The 21,095-nt window shown below is 38.9% G+C and overlaps 1 protein-coding gene and 2 long non-coding RNA genes across 11 annotated transcripts in view; 2 read left to right on the forward strand and 1 right to left on the reverse strand.

The window, feature by feature from the left end:
* Positions 1 to 14,093, reverse strand: part of LOC137993221 (LIM homeobox transcription factor 1-beta-like) — a 28,420-nt gene extending 14,327 nt beyond the window's left edge. For 3 of the 9 annotated variants that reach the window (XM_068838934.1, XM_068838930.1, XM_068838929.1), the window contains exons 1-2: positions 4,978 to 5,427; positions 4,673 to 4,883 (exon numbers count right to left, since the gene is read on the reverse strand). In XM_068838934.1, coding sequence (XP_068695035.1) covers positions 4,673 to 4,883; positions 4,978 to 5,023 — 257 coding nt within the window. In that variant the 5' untranslated portion in view covers positions 5,024 to 5,427. Of the gene's footprint in view, positions 1 to 4,672; positions 4,884 to 4,977; positions 5,428 to 10,964; positions 11,152 to 12,875; positions 12,958 to 13,953 lie in introns of those variants that run through there. The other 6 variants (XM_068838933.1, XM_068838932.1, XM_068838936.1 and 3 more) reach the window with 6 other exon arrangements.
* Positions 6,297 to 18,281, forward strand: LOC137993224 (uncharacterized). The gene is made up of 3 exons (XR_011121834.1): positions 6,297 to 6,354; positions 6,772 to 6,790; positions 16,937 to 18,281. It is a non-coding gene; the product is annotated as an uncharacterized lncRNA (long non-coding RNA).
* Positions 13,033 to 16,922, forward strand: LOC137993223 (uncharacterized). Its single transcript, XR_011121833.1, has 3 exons — positions 13,033 to 13,265; positions 13,986 to 14,065; positions 14,792 to 16,922. It is a non-coding gene; the product is annotated as an uncharacterized lncRNA (long non-coding RNA).
* Positions 18,282 to 21,095: the final 2,814 nt, after the last annotated feature.

The following is a 21,095-nucleotide window of genomic DNA, read 5'->3' on the forward strand; positions in this document are numbered from 1 at the left end:
ATCATATCCGCCCTGCCATTATCGGACAGCAGTGAAGAGAATCGCGCATTTGAACCGATTAATGAAATTTTACCGAAAAACGAACGACTGGTCACAGTGAAGTTCGTCAGGAATTCTCTAAGGCTAAATTATTATTCGAAGCCCCCTTCCGTTTTTAGTGTTCGCTGGATTGGTTCACGTATCGAAAAGTGAGGTTTTTAAGCCAACGGAAGATACCATTGCAATATCCAACGCTCTTGTCGCACGAACTGTAAGATAACACGTATATTTCCCGAAAAGACGTTAAAGGTCCAGAGATGTTTGCATCACAAAGGAATACCCGATTTCAAAAATATGAAACACTTGCCTTTATTGAGCACTTCCAAAGCAAAATTATCAAATCCTTATTGCAGTTATTGCTTTTCATCAAAATACTATCAACCTTGGCGACAAAAGTCAAAGGTAAAGACAAAACAAAACTCGAGTTTGATCAGTCTTGGATGCTTATCATCAGCAGAGGAATACTCTCTTTGACATCAAGTACCCTTAGCCTTCTTCCCATTTAAGACGTGTTTTATCGTATGGTCAAAATAAAGGTATAGAAGCTACTTGTCAATTTACCGACCCTTACATAAACCTAAGAGCATGACTATCTTTTTCTTTCACAAGGCCAACTTAGAGGAAACGAAGGTTGAAAAAGAAAAAAATGCAAAAGCTCGGTTGACAAACAGCTTTTCTTCGAGTAAGTGATAACATTTAAGCTTAAATATTTCGTCCAAACCACACCTAATTGCAATCAATCAACTAGGGTCTCAACTGCCCGATTGATTCAATTTATACGGTTTTTTAAACTTCGTTTTGCTGTGTGGGAGGCATCACAATGCCGGATAACTTTAATAAATACTTGTAACACTTCTGTTCCTCATTTCAAAATTACAACTTGGGTAATATATACTGAAGTGAAAATCGCTATGATCTTGTTTCTATCTAAAGCCGAGACTTCTCGACGGCTTCACAAATGCGACAGCCCGCTATCTTCAGCGTTAGAACACTCCAGAGTCGATAACCAGTGTTTGCAACGAGACTGTTGAACTTGTAACTTAACCCAAGAAAGGAATTGATCCCATACTACTCAGATAACCCAGAAAGAGCTAGAATTGTCACTTTTAAGACCAGTTATGTTCAAAGCAAGCCCGATCAGGCTACTGGGTTGTTTCATTCGATCATAGAATAGGATTTTATTTGGCCTTCAGTTTCGAATTAGACCGTCCTCTCTATCTATCATATACAGAACGGTTGTAAGGGCTTCTGTGAAGATGCTAAAAATGTAAGTTAAGCTGTGCATAGGATATTCTGGAAAGATTTAGAATCAAATCTATTTATAGAAAGAAGAAAGTTCTAAAAAAATCGACCCTTCATACAACTAAATTCACGGTCTGTTATATGGGTGAAACTCTCCCTGTACAATTCCTTGATCATACTTTTTTGAGCAAGTTACCTAACTTCACTCTTTGAAACGCAAAACTAATCAGCTACTGAGTTTCTTAGCTTTCTACAAGTATTAATTAAGGCAAACTGACAATTTATTCGAAAAGTTAATAAATTTAAGGGCAAAAATAATCCGTTTAGTTCTGTCTTTGTTTTCTTTTTACAATAGTAAGTTCTGTCTTCGCCTCTGAACCATTTCATAACACGCGCGAAGAACTTGCTCTTGTACCGGTTGAAAGCGACAAGTTTAAATAATCACAAATACAGCCTGTATGCCAATTTGTTATGTGACTGGGCACCGCAGTTTATGAACACTTGAGCCAAACAAAAGAAAGGTGACATATGGGAAATGAAACTGAACGTTCTTCATACATTTCCGAGTGTTTTACCTCATAAAATATATATTCTTTGCGCCAACAATAACTCAAAACGGATAAGTCATTATTTCTCCTGTGAAAGCAAGTAGAGACGCCTCAAACGCGTTTTCAATTCAACCCTTTAAAGACCGCTCGTATGATGGCAAAGTTCAATTTTACACAAAAATTAACCACCGGTTATCGAACGACACCCAAATGCGTAAACTCAAACGCGGATTGTATTCAAGCTGTGCAAATCTTCGAATTACTCATTTATTGACCTCAGTATAGAGTTCGGGATTCATACGCCCTAAGATATCTTCGCTGGGTAGCTTGCATTTGCCCCCGAGCAATCCGAAGACTTTGTTATTAACATGTACTTGTGGCTGACTTGTGCTTAGGAAAAATGGAGGTTGAAGAAAAAAGGAAGAGAAGAAACGATTTTCAATTCTCATGAAAAAAAATCAGCTTCCTAAAAGAATTTTCAAAAGCCGTGTACGGCGTAATTAATAATTCACTTTTGCATTGAACTGAAATTCTAATGCCGTCCTCAAAGCTAAAATTCAAACCCTATGCAATAACCAAGATGGCAGTCTTAAGAGTAAGCTTTCTCTTGTTTTTTTTGTGGTGCTTTTTCATGCATTTTCCGGAGGCTTAACAGAAATTACCTCTCACTTTATAGGAAGAAATAAAACAACAGCTTTCGCTGCTTCAAAGAAAATAGCCGATGTGTTTTTTTAAATCCACAGTTTTCCCAACTATTTTTATTTTCCGGAAAAGCAAGTGAGCACATGTGCCTGTGTTTGCTGACTTGTTGGCGGTGATTACAGTGTTTTTAGTGTGGATTCTATATTTCCGGATAATTTGTCACCTACTTCAGGAACAAAACGTGAAGAATGGTTGGCTGCATAGATAAGCGTAATCCGCCTGACTGTGTTTTTACGATCTCCTAATTTATGGCCGCTTTTGATGTTGAACCCCTCGGAAACTAGACAAGTGTTTCGGTGAGAGCGTTGGCATAAAAAACTAACACCCCTCAGTATTAGCTCCATCATACTGTCTGACGCATTTTGTTTTAAGGAAATTGCTTGGATTTGAGGTAGAGAGAGACAAGCCCACGCGTAGGTTGGCTTTTTCTCATAGCAAATCAGTGAATATGCTAACACATTCTAAAACAAATAACCGTCCAGGCGGCTTCGCTTGAAGTTCTAAATTTCCAAGGTAACATGGCTTTATTTTGAAGAACGCAGGATACGAACAGCCACCTTAAGGCTCTAAACTAGCAGGAATGTTGCAATGAAATAGGCAGAACGAAGCACAACGGATTCTTAATCATTATGACATCCTCACAAGCACATCTAATGGTCTTGGGTGATTGACAATGGCCATATATCCGTTCTTAGGCAAACATCCAATTGTGGACATAGAAACTGTGCCGCTACTAATCGATTCGTTGGGGAACAAATTTTACGACAATAAAAAAACTTTCTGTCTAAAGAAGACGTTGCGCAAAAAGCGCTTCTCTTTTCAAAGCAGTAATTAGGTAACAATTTTCGGCCTTGTATTATGTGCCAAGCTAGTATTCCATTTTAAGATGTTTTAGATGTTACGTTATTGTCTCGCATCTCGTAAGTGAAAGAAACCTAAACGGAAGGTTCCTCAGTTTCGACTGAATTGGCAATTGCTGTCTTACAAAATGAGAGGAGATGAAGTCCTTTCGACGTAGAAGCAAGGCTAAATTTGCCATTGTACAGGAGGTGATCGACAAACTCACGAATGAGGCGAACTTGAGCTCTGGTTTATGGTTAGCTTTCTGGGCTTTCCCAGTTGACTCATTAACGGTGGAAGTTTCTTTCTCGTAAAATATTAGTGCGACTCGTGAAATAAAGCAAGCGACGAACAAATATTATATATGGTCATCCCGGGATCATTCGTACCCACCGGTCTTCGGTCTTTAATTTTCCGGCAATGCAATGCAATGCGCGAAGTGACTTTTGAAAAACAACACATCAGGAGAAAATAAGGCTCGTTGCATTTCTCAGATACAACAAAAATGGGAGATGTTGACGCAGTAGAAAGGAAAACAGTTTTAAGCGGGACAAGACGAATTACGGAAGAGGCCAATCATAGAAAGAGGCAAGTTTGATTAACACATTCAAAGGAACTTCCTGTCAGAGAACTGTTGCTTGTGGAAACCGTAAATTCAGACAACTACATTACAACGTGTAAATGGAGAATTAAAAAGTATGTACGTATCGTTCTGAACTTTTTAACACGATAATCACATTAAAAGCAAGAAATAAGCCGAGAACACGCAGTAATTATTCATATTCTCCGAAATCGATGGGCGGCCTCGCGCTTTAAATGTTCAAAGGAGACCGATGCATGCATAACGTGTATATGTTTAGTGCAATGAAGTAAATAGAATTTCCGACCATTGCTGTGCTCAAAACTACAATACGATGATTTTCCGAAATAAACAGAAAAAAAAATTCCGAATTTTCTCAGAGTCGCGTTATAAAATCTATGAAATTTAGGGGAAAAAAGTGTGTATTTTCGATCGCAGAAAGATCCCGTTAGAGTCTCTGGGCAATAGCTAGACTTCGTGACACAACAGAACGGTTAAATAAGGAGCAGACACCCTGTCTTTGTAGTTTTCGAAAATACAGCCATCCTGAAGTTGATATAACTTTTGTGCCGACTAATCTAAGAGCTTTAAAGGATAACTATTACGTTAAGAAAACATCAAATGAAAACAGGAAAGTGAAAATGTGGTAAGGAAACGCTTCGGTGTCAACCGCCTTGCTTGCAGCTTTGCTGCGTCGTGTTACATATTTTAGTTTACTTACTTTTCGTAGTCGTTTCTGCAGTAGAGTTTTCTGTCCTTGCTAAAACAAGACCGCGATAAAGTAATTCTACATATACAGCATTGCAGGCAGCTCTCATGCCAAGGTTCGTCCATCACTTTCATCACAAATCGGTCCTCGATCGGCTCTTGGCACCCCGTACACACATTCATACGTCTCTGGCTTCCATTTTGCCCACAGCTAGCTTTTCCTGCTAACAAACAGATCACAAAAGGAACACGTTAAATGTACTTCTACCAGCTCAGAACGCTGCAAATGTAGCTTTAAATTCTTGCAATCACTCTAACCGATTGTTTTCGGTGCCAGCCGTTGGCAGCTATCTTCCATAGTCATCGGGAACGATCGCCGGGCGCTGACAACCGTCCGCAACCCACAACTGTACAAACTCGGCCAAGGCTAGCACCGGACTTTTGTCGTGATATCTTCGCACTGAGCTAGAATTCAGTTGCAAACACGCCACAGGGTCGTTGTTTGAGAGCAATTGTTTCTGTTTGCGATCGACTTCTCTGCGTTTGTAGTTTACAATTCAGATTCTCGCGAGGGACACAGCGTACCCTCCATCCACCTGTTTGGTGAATCCGAACACAGAATTAATTTCCTGAATGCGGATTCAATTCGTGACGATCAACAGTGAGTGTCGCGCGCAATAATTCGCGCGCGAATATCTCCTCTGTGAAAGTCACCCTATCCGCCGTCTGGCAGGCTGCTTCGATTCAAAGCAGGCCGTGCTCTATCGATTTGACACCTCAACAACTAAGCTATTGGTAGGTAGGGCGGCGAGGCGTCTTTCTTATTGTCTTCTCTTTAATGACATCTGACAGTTTGATTGATCGTTACGCGAGCAACCAGTACCAACTGGCTACGCAGTCCACGTGCAAAAGAGGCAAATACTATCATCGCGAATAGAAATTTTTGAAAAAGTCGTCTTATCAGGTAACAACATTCCATGCTACACATGGCCTGTCGCTCTCTTGCTATCTAAAACAGCGTTCAGTTCGTACACATTCTTAATCATCAGTGAAAATCGAAATAAGGGGTTTACAAAGACCGAGAACTTGGATTTTCGACGAAAATCGCTAATCCTTCGCAGGCATTCTCGCCTCACTAGGATGAGAGCTATGACCAATGGGAAAAAAGAAATTCTCAGTGGTCACTTGGTGTAAAATGCACGTGCAGAAAGCGAAACAGATCCGCACACGCCACCTGCCGATGTACAATTGTTTCACCATGGCAAAGAAAAAGGAAAAGTCGAATTGGAGAGGAAGGCAAAAAGCACATGCTGTGCTCTTTCAAAACCCCTTTTTTAATGCCTAGTCTAGTGCTTTTCTAAATGCCCGCCAAATGAGAAGGATTATCTTTAAGTGGAATATTTATTCCTGTTGACCGCCGTTGCGTTATTTTGTAGATTTACCTTGTCACGTTTGTAATTATGTTGAAGACTTGTTGACAGCGAGAACTGTCGATCACAAGTGGGCTCGGGTGGGACATTAGGCACGCCCGTGAAATGTGACACCGGCAATTGCTGCGATTTGGCGGCTTTGACACAATGCGAAACCTCATGGGCAATTGGCTTCGCTTGCATCCTATTCTATTCTTTCCATAACTTTAACAATTCAACCGCAAAGAAGATATGGCCAAGACCACTTGAAAACTAAATGAGAACTGTAAGTGTAGATTTAAAGACGATGTAAGTGTGGATTGATTTAAACCAATGGCCCCTGAAAGAGTATTCCACCACAAGGGTCAAGATCTGTGAAACCTTTTCTTTGAGTTTGATCTCCATGCCGCCGTATTTTCAACGGGGCAAAATTGATCATTTAACCGTTAATTCTAAGCTTTTGTCACGACACGGGTGAATGGGGATCGGTTTCTTTGATTTCGCGCTAGTATTTTTCTCTTTTCGATTGAGTTGCTTTCGGCGCGGACCAGGAACTTTCGACGTGCGAAAGGTTTTGTTTCATTTCCTATGTCATCTTGTCCTTGTTAACAAGCCCCTTTGTCCTAATTGGCGCGATTGTTTAGGAAATAAACTAGAAAGTCATGTGATTGCCAGATCTCTCTTTTGATTTCTTTTTTTGCAGCAAGGTTTGAAACTCAATGGTAAGATATTTTTATTTTTATTTCGCCAAGAACGAACTCTTTATGAAGAAGGATTTGCAACGGTCCCCAGACAGATCCAAGGGTTCATAAGAGTGATTATTTCAGTCGAGTGAATGGATCTAATTAAGTGGCTTCTAATAATTTCATCGTACTCATTACGCACTATTGATTCATAAAGTGGTTAATGCTGTAGTTCGATGGCTAATGACAACAGTTACAACCGACCCTAAATGTCTGGAGTGAGACGCCAACCACTTTCATGCAAAAGTGCAACACAGACTCTTTCACTCAAGAGGGTCCATTGCTCGCTTGATCTCCTAGAGCCTCGTCGGAGATAACGCAAAAAAAAAAAAATTCTTTGTCGCTGTTGAGCATTGCATCCCATCACACTTGCCTTGATTAGGAGGGAAAAGCTTGTTGAAAATTGGAAAGTTTTTAATTTCGTATTATGTTTACGACTGTAGATTTTCAAGTGAGCACATTATTTGTGGTTAAATACACACTTATAAATCATCACGCCTCTTAAGAAATAACAAATCGTTGTGCAGGCGGTAGATCTTTCATCTCCACTGCTCACCGCCAATTCGGCAAAACAGACTTTGGCAGGGGGCAATGCGATAGCAGTCTTTGATTTATCCATTTCAAGGCATCCGATTTTTCACACTTTTCTAATTTATAAACGAAATTCTAGAATTTTAAAGGCATCTTAGTACCTTCATTGAAAGAAAATACATGTGTTCTGTCTGGTCCTAAAGGCCTTGAAGCCCCGACCTCCGAACAAATGGCAGAAAAATTTGACTGTCGAGATTTTGTCATTTTTTTTTATCTTCCCATATTGAAAAAGAAACCGATTCAATCTAAATTCAGTTCGGGAATAATTAGCAGCAGAGAATACACCGAAAAAGAATGCTTTTCAACAAAATCTATTGTGTATTTTTACACGATTAGATGCCGCTTGTCGAAAGCTTCAGAAGATAATTAGGCTGCTGCCGCGGAAGCCATTTTTTCGGCTAGAGGTATCTTCTGTATAAAGCAATGCAGATGTACAAAAGCTCACAATAAAAAATGAATTGCTTTAGATGTGGCTCTTTAATGTCGGAAATCAACCCTGAGCTCAAAGGGTAATATTATGCAAAAATATTTCAAAAGAATCGTGAAGATTGCAGCTGCTGCAGTGACTTTTCTGTGTACCTCAGAGTTGCAAGAAAAATGTTCTTTTTCTTCAGTCCCTTCTTGAGTCCCAGTAACAGTGTTCAAAATTCCTTGTAAGTTTGTAATTTGTCTGAGTAACAACTAGGATCAGAATCAGCTAGAAAAAATTGTCACTATCTAATCCTCAACCTTAGTTATTCCCTTAAAGCTTTCGTTCTCAGAGGATGAGTTTTACACTTTTCAGTGCAAGACGGACAATTTTTGTTGCCATCACAAGGAGTTTTACGCTATCTGTTGACGGACTTGTATGTGTAAGTCGATACATACAAGGACCGTCTGTTCGACAGCAGAGCCTTGAGGCTTGACCGGGAATCTACCGATTTCGTCATTTCTACTTGTACGGTATTTTTACAGACACATATCATTTGACGTGAGTAAAGTTCTCAGTAGTATTCCTTTCATCGGAACCATACTTGCCTAAAGCTATGGAGTATCACTTGTCAGTATATCACGAACACTCTGCTCACGTTTGCAAACCTCCAGCCTTTTGTTGATCGTAGTGAGGTTTCCTACAAGTCATATTTGCTTGCTCTTTGATAAGTGCTAGCAAGTCTCAAGATGTACTTGCCGAGGTTTTTGACATTTGGATGACTTTCATGGTCTAAACGGAGATGTCCAGTTAAGTTTTCTTCGTGAACAAGAACATCTGTTTCATCTTAGGATCGCGTATCTTATTCGTGTCTCGTCAATGATATTTGCAATCGACAGAAGATGTCAACGGCGCACTTTAACCACGTCACACCGTTTGGTTTGCTTTGGCTTTTTTTCTTTAGACACTTTCATCAAAACTACACTGTGAATCGATTTTGTGGTTCTGAAATAATGCGACTCCCTTCCGTCATTGGAGAGAACTGAGTGCAACTGAGTAAGTAGCCTTTTCCTCGCAAAGTCTGTGCGACAGTGTTGTGTTTGTATTAAATATTGCCCCTTCAAAACGATATTCTGGTTGTAGAAAGCACGTGAATCCGTCTAGAGTGTAAGAACAAAGATCATATGTGTCCATTAAACATGAGGAGTCAGCCTTTGCGTACAAAGTTCTTACATGCACAATCAGAGGATTTTACAGCTGCCCCGGCCACCTTTGTCTGAGATACCATTACGAGAGGGCTTCACTTAAATGAAATCCACGCGCACATGTATTTCTCAAAAATCATGCCTTTGTTAGTTGTACATTAGATCTCTTTAAAAGACTAAGATTATAAGTAAACCAGGTAATACTTGCTAGTTCTCGTCGACTGATGGCAGGGGGAACTGGTTTCCTTTCTGCACAAGTTGACTTCGAGTGCCCCTGTGCCCCTCAGTCGACCCTCAGCATTTTCCCAAATATTTAGACTTCCTTTCTTTACAATGTGGGTTTGTTCTCTCTTACCACAAATATGTCGCTTCAAACCAGTGCTTTCATTGCTATTGTAACACATTTATCTTGATACATTTGCGTGTCTGCAAGCGCTGGAAGTAGCTAACAGGCAGATATAGCGAACAAAACCGGCGTAAACATTTCTGTGACACTAACTACTCCTAAAGCGTAGAATAATGGGTTTTAGCGATATAGACTGGTCGTTTGTCCCTTCAGAAATAAGACTGGACATTTTTTCATGGCCCCCTATTACAGTCTCGACGACGAGAAATGCAAGCCATTTCCTTTATCAGAATTTGGCTTCAATAACATTCTCTTTCTCATCGAATTATTTTTAGCTATGTCAAGTATAGCCCCCTTGCAGAGCCACGGATCTACGGGTTTGCTACTCGTCAATACCGAAACAAATCAGTCTAGCAGGTCTGAAACGTCATATCTATTGCTTCAAGAATATGAAAATTAGCAGGTGTAAATTCATACAAATACAACTGACTTCGCAAACTTAAGGCTCCTCAAACAGAATCCGCCACAGTTGTAAATTGTTTACTTTCCAGCAGCAATCTGATGGATTAACTGAACAGAGCATCGAAAAATTTCTTGGCGATCATTTATAGACTAAAAGAATTGCTCGAAACAAGCTCTGTTGCTAAGCTTAACGTTTAACCAATGTAGAATTGGGACAAACAAAGATGATTAAGATTCTCTTTCATTTTTGACAGCTAACTTAGGATGACTTTTAAATGAGATGAAACGTTCTGGCAGGGAGACATCTGCAGGCTTCGGGAACAACAGCGAGAAATTGTAATTCTTGATATTTCGCACTACGTTGGATAATTGTACTCTCAGCCGTGGTGTTAGCATGGCTTTACACTTTAAGTGTATTTTAAAAACTTTCTGGTTCTGCGCATTTAGGTTTTACTCGCTTGTAATCGCGCCCGTCGCCAGGATGAAATCACGAAGTACGGAAGAAAACGATGTAGTCAGTTTTGTATGCGTGTTCCGTTTAACGACATAAACTAATTACGGGCTTCTTACAAAGGAGTCAAAGGAAAGCCTCACGTGTGATCTTTTCGTAATTGTATGATTGTGTTGCCGTTCAACTGAAAGTGGTAAAATATACCGATCAACAGCGTCGAATCGTTCTGACAAATTGGACCCATTAATTGTTGAGTAATGCCAAGTCAACGTCGTTTCTGACGTCTCGTTCACAACTTTTGTCCTTGTTGCGATGCAGTTGTCAATGCCGATTGTAATATTTCTTTCTTTGCCAAAATTGATCATCGGCTTACACTTGGTAAAACAATACCTTTGTCGCCTCTAACTAATAGAAACCTTGACCCAATTCTGTTGCGAAATATTCTCCCTCACTGACATTGGAGACGCAAAAATCTGGGAGCATGAACACAGCAAAGCCAAGAACATTTCTGACCTCTTAGTCACGAATTATTTGAGTGATCTTGGAAACCGTTTTCTTGAGGAGGCCTGTCAGTTGACGTTCTGTAGTCACGTAAAACTCACGGAAACGTAAAATCTTATATGGCAATGAAACAGTAATCAACTCAGTCACTGTGTTACGTGCAATTGAGAACAAAGAGAGACGCGTACCTATAACAGCCGGAGACGCCATGTTCACGCTCCGTTTTGCGGTCGTTCCAGATTTTCCGGAGTGCTGTGGGAAATCTGTACTAAACACAGTTTCCTAGTTCGAGCGTGTTGAGTCAACAGAGTCACCGGATCTTCGCTTCCAGATCCCTCAAGCTCAGCCATTCATATCATTTCTGCTGAGGCGGTCCTGAATTTGACAATATTCACAAGACAAATGAATATTCATTACTTGAATCATTTGTTTTCGCTCTTAATCGAGCCTCAACACAGCGCTCTTTGTTTCTGTCAACCTATCTAAGGCGAATTTCAGTATCTACCATGCAGTTGTGTAAAACCTAGCACTTACTGTATCCGACAAGCAAATCTTGCATTGTTTCCATAAGTGAAGTAAATAATTCACAAGCTTTATTTTTCAAAATTGGACGAACATGCATAACTGCTACTGTTCATGACCCGAACGGGTGGCTATATTTCATAACTACGCGATTTCCCTGCAGTTACCAGCAGAGGGAAGTCAGTGTTACCATAACGAATCCGTCTAAGAAAGACATATATTCCTAGTCTGGAATGCTATTCCATGCCCTGCCATGCGTTTGAGTTTAGTGGCTTCAATAAGTAATTGCGACGCGCGAACTTTCGTCCTTATTTTGAATTACGGGGGACTTGATTTTGAAGGTGACTGTGGTTCACAGAGCCGGAGAAATGTTTTTGCGTCGGTGTAGAGCTACTCACTTGCATTATTCACAACTGCAGCATCACTCCGTTGGCTCACAATTTTTTTTTTCACTAAAACTTCGAAGACATTTTTGTGGACTATTTCAAGTCATTAATTTGGTAAATTGGTCCAAAAAATCCTCAGTCAGTATAAACAAAAACGTTTGAGTTAAAATATTTGTTACGAACGGAAAAAAATCGTTTGAGTCTCGGAATGGCAGACGGATCGTGGAATTGTGCGGTCAATTCAAGGAAACCAGCTTGAAAGAAACGTTCACTTTAAAATTATAGCTGTGGCTTTTACGACATTAATTCTCGCCAGGTTCAGTGGCGTAGACCGCCAGCGACAAACACGGTTTTGTGTTGTTGGTGCTTAGCGTGAGTTGCATACTTCGTAAATATGCCAACTCACTGGCGGCGAATACAAGGAGTTATATGACATGGCGGGATGAGTTGTATGTGGGCGAAGATGACAGTCAGTCAAGCTTGTCAACATTTCAAAGAAAACCGAAAGAGCAAACATTTCGTGTAATTTTTTTCTATGTGTGAAAAGAACTTTCGGATGTTTGAATTGGCGGATAATCACCTCACGGACGAGTGACAGCCTGCTCTTTAGTAGAGCTTAAATTATTCTAGTTTTCTAACTCAGGTAGTCGGGAAAAACAAATAGCACGCAAATCACAAGGAAGCGCCCTGCACTTTTCTCAAGCTACCGGAAAGTTTGTTTGCAGGGTCAGCTATTTTGGGTGACACTCATACGAATATTTTAATAGTTAAATAGTTTGGTGGTCTAAGTTGTCAAATACTAGGAGGGCAGCATTAAATTGTTCTTTGACATCATGCATTTTAAATCTCGTTTATATCAGTTACGCTTGAAATGCTGTCAAGTTTCCATCTTCTAGAGACGAATGAGAACCCACAAAAAACGCCCAATTATTCCCAAAGATTTTAGATCAGTTCAAACTGTCGTTTTTCATAACAAAATCAGAAACTGCCCTGCTTGTGTCATGGTGACCATGTTTCTAATTTTTTTTCTTAATTTTGCATTTTAAAAAGTGAATGATGGTGAACACCGAGTGAATAAATGGAAATTTTCTGGGTTGCCTTTTCTTTGCTTTAATCTAGGTTTGAAGAATCAACAAACATTAGCAAAGCGGGTAGCGAGAATGTGATAGTTTTCTTGAAACTTCTACTTACTGGTTAACGGCGGATTCCGTTTTGACACGATCCAAACCGTTAGCTGTTAACAAGCGGCGACAATTCGTAAACATTGGTAGTCTCTTCTTTGAAGAAGATTCTTTGGTTACGATGTCATGTGCGAGTGACGGGCAGATCCAATATTCATTCGACTTATTCAAATTAGAGAACAAACATTGCTTAGTCGAGAAGCAAGCAATAAAACCGCTCACTTGGATATAGTATGACTCCATACGGTACAAAATATTTTTTGCTGTAGATCGATTAGGAAAGGTGCTGTGCCCGTCAAAATGTCAAAGGGGTTGATCATTTCAGCGAACTAGGGGCCCTGTTACAAACTTTGACTTGAGCAAATTGGGATGGTGGTGGTTCGTGATAGCAGCCTGAATGGTAGGTATTTCATTTTTTCATGCACGTGCCTTACGCTCAGAAAAGAGAAAGCACAGCCACATCTGACTCAGAAAAAGGAGAACTCTTAAGTAATTAGTCTTTTCGTATATTAGCCTGGCGCTTGTGGTTTTTTCCTGAGTAAATGGTAAATGGTCCTAAATTTCGGCGAATGTATTCAGTAAGTGCTATTTACCTTGGAAACCTAGGAATTGCCGGCAAACTGCTTTGAACTGGAACGAACCTGATTTCTGAATTTCGACACTAAAGACAAACTGTGGAGTAATGTTTTGTAACAACGAAAACAGTCAGTCTGAAACAAAGGTTTGGACAGTTCCAACGCTATCGGTCACGTTGTTCTGACAAACCATGCCATTTGCTTCGTATAATTTTAACGAAGAATTCAGTCGACTTTATGTCATTGCTTTCTCAACAATTCGCCTCTTTAAATATGTTTTTTTTTGGCTGTTTCTTTTAATTTAAGCTATCTCTCTTCGAATGACTTGCCCTTTAGTTGAGCTACAACTCAAAATGGCTGAAATTTGGTCGTTCGTACCTGCGCCGTCCTGATTTCAGATCAGAAGTATTTCAAATATAAGGCAAACGAAATATGAACTGGTTTGAATCCTTATGTGTTAGCTTGCCCTTAATACTCAGTAGTTTAGCCGTTACATGTTTATTGCCAACGTACCTGAACGAAGTCGTTTGTTGTTTTCTCAATAGGACTTGTTAGAAGCCATTGGCTTGCCGTCGGGCTTCCAGAACGTTTAGGACCGTGGATAGTAAGAGCTATATTGACCTTGGTATGGTCTCGAATTTCATTACGAAAGATGTATTGAATAAACGGTAGAAAAGTAGACAAAATAAGTCTTACGTATAAAGGAAACAAATGGCGTTCTTAAGTTTTCAAGGAAAATGATGGCGGCGTTTTCCGTTCCTTACTGGTCTGCCCTAGGTTATTCTGCTTCCCCCAAGGTTAGAATATTTTAAACAAAGTAGCAAAAGGCAGCCTCAGTAGTTTTTTTTCCACTTTCCGGTGTATTTGATCAGTTGGTAAACTCGTGTTTGACACATGAAAACGGACAACCGAAGGTCATCAACATCTACAAAATTTTTTGAGGGAGATGACCGTTCATCTTCATTGCACCAGGCTTTTCAACTATCTGTACTGTCACAGTGATATTTCTTAGGAAAAGGGGTTGATCTTGAAGTGTTAAAGGCATTTTTCACGAAAGTTCATCAGCTGTGGCCGGCTAGGCGTTCTGTTTTATAAACTGAGAAATTCAACGGCTACTGATCAATAACGAAATGATAGTTTTTTTGCGCCGGGTCTTAAATACCTGAAATTTCCCAACGACGATTTCAAACTAACGCAATAATTGAAACAATTCACCTGAGTATGAAACACTTTACCTTCCAACGTTAAACTGTAACAAGGGACAAGGGAATGATATGACATCATTGCAAGAACACTTAACTTGTAAAAATTATTCATTTCCAGCTTTGAAGTTAATTTCTTTTAATCGCAGTTTCCCACGAATGAAGCGACTTTGATGACTAGAGAAGCGATCATAGAGTAAATTATCTCGTTCCTGAGAGGCATCGCAAGGCATTTGGACTCGGCTTTTCTCGTCCAATGGCACAGGCCCAAGGTTTATACGGGATCGATACTGAATGTCATTGCAACATCATTTCACTTCATTTTTATTTTTATTTTTAAAGGTTTATTTGAAGTAAGTCATCTTTTACAAACGTCCTTCTAAGAGTTCCCATTGCAAAACTTACATTATTTCAACATTTCAAAAAATAAAAGCTCGAAGATTTTCGATTCATTATAGGTATTGACTAAGAGGTTTCCAATGCAGTTTGGGAGGCGGAACTGGGAGGTTTTGCCACAAACCCTTGTGATTACTGTGTTCGGTTGCTAGCCATAAGCTGTTGGACTATCATGGCTTTGAAAATTCTGTGGCCAGTTGAGCCAGTGCTTGGGCAGTGAAGCCCAAGATGCGGGAGAAAGCGAATGAAAGACAATTTTCATTCTTCAGTTATCTAAAGGATAACTAATATCTGCGTTCATTTGTTTTATACACACTTGTCCAAAGACCACGTTTTTCTCGCTTAACTGACACTGGCATGAACTCTTTTAAACAGAAATTTTATCAAAGGAAAGTTATTTTACTGCTATTGAACATATCATGAATGTACAGGGTGTGACATGAAGTTAGAACGTCAGTTCTTAGCATCGGCGAGTTAATTCAGCAGATCAGAATAATGAACAGCGGGGAACACTACCAAATTTACGACAGAGGAAACTGATTTAGCAAACTTGGTGATTCTTAATAAGTAAAGACCAAAATACTGTGGTCCATTTTAAGCACAGGTGAATGGACGTGGTACATCTCTGGTAATGGATTTCTGTCTTCGTTTGATTTGTATTTCAAATTGTGCTCTCGATGCTGAAGAATCCAAGGCTATCTTCAAAGCCAGGGCCGTAAAGAATCGCTAAAAATTTCAACTAATTTTCTCTTTGCCATAAAGGAAGTCGTGCTTTTTGGTGATTTTAAACACTTCAAGTTCCTTGAAGGTGCCGATCTTTTGTATTCTCTCTGATATCACATTCATGAAGCAAAGAATGAACATGGATTATAAATCCAGCTCTTGGGCTTCAAAGCTATGATGCCTTCATAATTTCTACTTTTGTTTTAAGGTGAAACCAAGAGCTGATATTTGGCTATTCGTTTGTTTGATCTGTTCTGTTTATAAAGTAAAACACAGCGGTTTGTTTGCGATATAAACTGACTCACTCAGTGCTGCCGATACTAACCTCGAGGAATAACCTCCAGGATAGCTTACTTAGTGTTGCCTTATTATTGGTTGCTGACCAAATCAAGGGTTTAAAATGTTTATGAAAAAACTCATCATTTTTTTTGTTGACGAGCTTAAAGATTCCATTCCATTTTAGTGTCACTTGTTCCAAAATTACAGGTGTGAAATAAATATAAGCCCGTTGTAACCAGTGGTCAGGCATGTGTCTTCCAAATTAACGTACTTTTATATGAAATCAGAGTAAAAGGCTTCTCGGTTTCAATTTTGTACTTTCTATTAGTTTTATCAATACAAATTTATTCAAAGTTATGATTCTGGGTTTTAAAGTACTAATTCTTGTCCCTTTTGTAAATTTAAAAGCAACACATGGCACTACAGAAAATTTTGTCACGAAACCAGCTAAGGCTTATCTTCAGCAAAGTAATGTTTTTCGTTTCATTTTTCTCCAACGTATCTACCGCGGGAATAAACAGGTTTGTTGATCTTGTCAAAGTAAACATTTCTTTATTGACTTTCTAAGAGATAAAACCTAACGTTGGTTCAACACTACCGAAAATCATTCAGTTTATATTTCTGCCGGATGAAATTTTGCAAACCATTTAACGTTATTAGTTTTTCCTCTTTCGTATAGTTAGTTCAGGTCATTTGTAGGGTTTTATAATCTAAGAAGGGGAAGCCTTCACTCAGCAAGACCACTTCACGGTCAAATTTAAATTGCGTTGAATTGCAGCGTAGCCTGGAATAAAACATTTAAATTTTATTCATGATCAACGTTAATGTTTGAAACTGCGAACGACAAAATACCCCGAGTAACTAACTAACAGTTTCTAGTTCTTCGTTGGTTGCAGGTGAAAATGCTCACGACAGCAGGGTACTACGAAGATACCACAAAGCAGCTGGTGAATGAAGCGAAGTGACAAAAATTTCCTTCCTTTCAAACGTTTCGATCAAATATGTGTTTTGAACTTGCTTTGGTTGTTTATTTATTTAGCATTGTGGTTGTAATATTCACAGAATTATCATCAATTCTGAACAACCGCAGTCAAAATTTAGATCGAACATTTGCAAATTATCTGTTTGAAATGTAATAGAGAGTTTTCATCAACGAGTCACTCAAATTGCACCTGTTATCGCGCAAAACTTGACACGTTTAATAATACCTGCCAAAACTTTATTTTACAGTCTCCTCCCAAGAAAAAGATTAAGTTTTTTTTACTATCAACACCAAATACTTTTGTCTTGAGGTTCACAAAGCTAGCCAGAAGATGACAGTTTTACAAAATAAAAATATCTCATTTTAGTTCATTTGGTTGAAGGTGACGCACATGTCAGCTCCGTCGACCAGAAAGCAAATTTGCTGAAAGCGTGTATCGTAATCTATAAGATTCCTCGTCTATGGCGCAAACATTAAGCTAAATGACTATACATTTATTGCAAGCCAGACTTTAATGTAATTTCATTGGATATCCACCCGTATCACGGCCTAAAAAGTCTACTAATAAATAGTTTTTCACGTCTATAACTATCCAGACTCCAGAAACATCCGCGTAAGTTTACGCCATTTCAATAGCAATATTTACGATAGCAGCGTACGACGCGCAACCTTAATTAATTTCAATAAACCATAAACAAATTTTGTAAAAAGAATCGATCCATTACATGTACTGTGCATGGTGATTTTTAAATCACTTAAAAGGTACGAGCTATCTGTTCGATGATCATTAAAGATTCTAGTTGGCAACCGCAAACGGGCACATTTCTTATTGTTATCATCATAATAAAGGCGACAAATTAATCTAAAAACAACTACTAACTTTGAAAAACTGACCCATTATAATTATGAATAGTATTTTTTAGTATATATTAAAGCAGGGGATAGCGTTGAAGGCTTCAGGGCTCGGAAAATATCCACCACTAGCCACTTCCACTTCATTTATAACTTCGGTGAATAGTTGTTAAATATAAACGTATACCAGTATGTCATAATTTCATTTTGTGTCTGGTAAAAAAATCTATTACAGTTTATGTAATTTATGTTATCTATTCAAGAACGTTATGTGAAATGCGTTTCAATTTTCGCGACTCTTTCAATCCATCTAGAGTTAACGCCCATTAAGCTATAGTTAGCCATAAAAGGTGAATTGGATTTCTTGTGATCTCGTAACAAGTTGTGATTAAATTGTAGCTTCAGTTTTTAATTGCCCTTTTCCAAATGCTCCATTATAGGGTAATTAAGGATGAGACCGTAAAGTTCGGGTGAAAGCTTATTGATAAACACCTGATGTACCTTTTTGTTGATGATGGCAAAGAAGGTGACTTATTGTGCATCTTTTTCCGTACAAGAGTTGAACTGTCCAACAAGGCACCAAAAGATGCTTTTCAATGTTACACAAGCGTCGATGACGAAGTTTATTTACTTTGATAACTTCATGCAGGCGACTACTTCATCAAAGAAAATCACTTACAGATTTTGTAAAAGAAACTAACTACTGACGTTTCATCTTATGTACAAGCTTCTTATGTCAGACCATTACTTGTTCTTTTGATAATCGCACACAGATTACCCATCAATTTAAGGACAAATAACATTTTTCATGAAAGAAAATTAACCAATTAGTTTTAATGGTAACTTCTTTAAACGCGCGGTAGAGTCGTAAGCTACTTGTCCCTGTTCAGAAGTTAAAAATTTCAATTTCAACTGCAAAGGGTGGGACCTTACTTTCTACGAATAGTTAATAAGTGGTGTGTAACGAACAAAACGACTTCTTTGCTCCTTTATTCCCGAGTAAAGATTATTATATTTTTGCAGCAGCCATAATCAGGGATGATTATGGCTCCTTATTTTTATCTTGTTTTGTCTATATCTGCAACGCGAAATGACCGTATATGGAGCTCTAAGGAAAACGGAAACACGCAACTTCGAGTTTTAGTCTTTATTAATTTGATATCCGTTTCTCATTGTCAGTCAAGTAACTGGATTTAATACTTACAAGAGGCTAACTCAACTGAGTGAAATCCTTACGTCTATACAGTGGATAGCTCAGCAGCGTAGGAACGGATTTAATATGGGGGGGGGGGGGGGGGGGCTGAAGTCGACCCGAAGGAAATCAGTGACCACATTTTTATAACAGGGTTTGGGGTCCTCAGTGAGTTCGCAAGCGCAGAGGAAACCTGGGTACGAGGTTACATTTTCTTGCGCCGCCAAATATAGGCGCCTGGGAACCAATCTAGCATTTAATCCACACGGTACGCCCGCCAGTTAAGTAAATAAAATGGTTATTAGATACTTTAAATTAAGCTCTCCAAGCCCCCATACAGACATTCAGTCATACAATGCAACTGACACATCAAATTTAAGGCTTGCAGATTTTTTTTTTTGCCCCTGCCCCCCCCCCCCCCCCCTCCCTCTTCGTACGCCTATGCCACAACTTAACTTGAAAACATCTAATACATTTTGTAAAAGACAAAGAGACCACTTACTGTTAACGGAAAGTCATCAAATGACTATTGAAATTCAACTAGCCGTTTCTCATCAATTCATAATTTTGCCACAACTGAAGGCCATCAAAACCATTTAATCAATTAAGAAGAGACACGTTTGGATTGATGGCAATTTCCGTTTATTTCTTTAATGTTCCTCTAATCTTTGCGCTTAATAACGTTGTAGACAGTTGTTCGTGTTCAATTTATATTGCACATGTGACTAAGAACAAGGACTCCGAAATTCAAACAACATTTGCTAAATTTTCATACAGGGGTTAGGGGATTATTGCTTTTAATTTTCATGTTTATTGGGATAATTAGAATTATTTCGTTATACTAAACAAACCATTATGCCATTAATTTTCGTCGTAATCAAAAGCTTATAGAGTATTGCACAAAATCCACAATTTGCGAGAAAAGAACTTCAACGACCACAGAAGCTCAGTTCTTTGTTTACGTTGTTTTTCAAGCTGTTATTAAATGAAACGACAAAAATGTTACATAATTTCTCGACCACCTTTTGTTAATTTCTACACATTCCACAATGATGACATGCATGAGGTCTTCGAAACGTAGTCACATTTTTATTGTTGAATTTCTTTTGAAGATGTTTTTCAATAGGCCCTTTTCGATATATTAAAATTCAGCTTGAAAAAGAGATGTAGAGGACGAAGACAAAGGAAAGTGGATGATATGCAAATATTTTTCACATTCATGCCAACGTGTTTCTATTGTTTTTGTCCTCACTGCTCACTATCAAGCTGAATATTTGATATTTCGAAAATGGCCTATTGCAAGTTCTTCAACTTTTATGCACAACCCAGTCTCCACGAGGGAACTATTGACGCTGTGGTCACGTGATCCACTGGGCGGGACGTTTTCGAAGACGGTTTCAGCCAATACGAATGCATGGTTATTGCGAATCGTGACTGTTAAACTACATATAACGCGGTCAAAGACAGTGGAAAGTTTTTGACAAAAGTGATTGACTCATTTCAATTACTTTTTAAAATGTGAAGCTGTCACTGTCTTCTTCAGGAGTCGCTCAAATGATGCACAGAGAGAGATATAGCAACACGTTTTACGTGAAACGACGGTAAACGGGGAACGGCATACTGTGGCTTGTCATAAGAGCATGATACCTTTAGCTCAGAGGCAAGAAATTAACTTATATCGAAGAAGTTTCTTCCATTTTTGCAATATGCAGTTTTCGTCCGACCTTTGCCGTTTGCGTGAACTCGATGCTAAACCTCTCTAATATTAAACGGCAGATCAGCAACGGTAGAAAGTCAAAAATGAAACAATTCCCGTTATCTTTCGTCCTCTTTTGATGTTGTTATTGAATACTTCACCGCTAGGGGCATCAGTGCCAAATGATAGAAGAATAGAAAGGATACAAGACCGGCAGATAAAAATAAACCCTGTTATGTTATTTTCACGGCGAAAGATTTCTTTTACACAATGAAGAGTGCGCGCTCCGCTCGCCTCACAAAAAAGAACCTTGTTTTAGTTATGAAAAATAAT

This window comes from Montipora foliosa, chromosome 2, assembly GCF_036669935.1.
Source record: "Montipora foliosa isolate CH-2021 chromosome 2, ASM3666993v2, whole genome shotgun sequence".
Lineage (NCBI taxonomy): Eukaryota > Metazoa > Cnidaria > Anthozoa > Scleractinia > Acroporidae > Montipora > Montipora foliosa.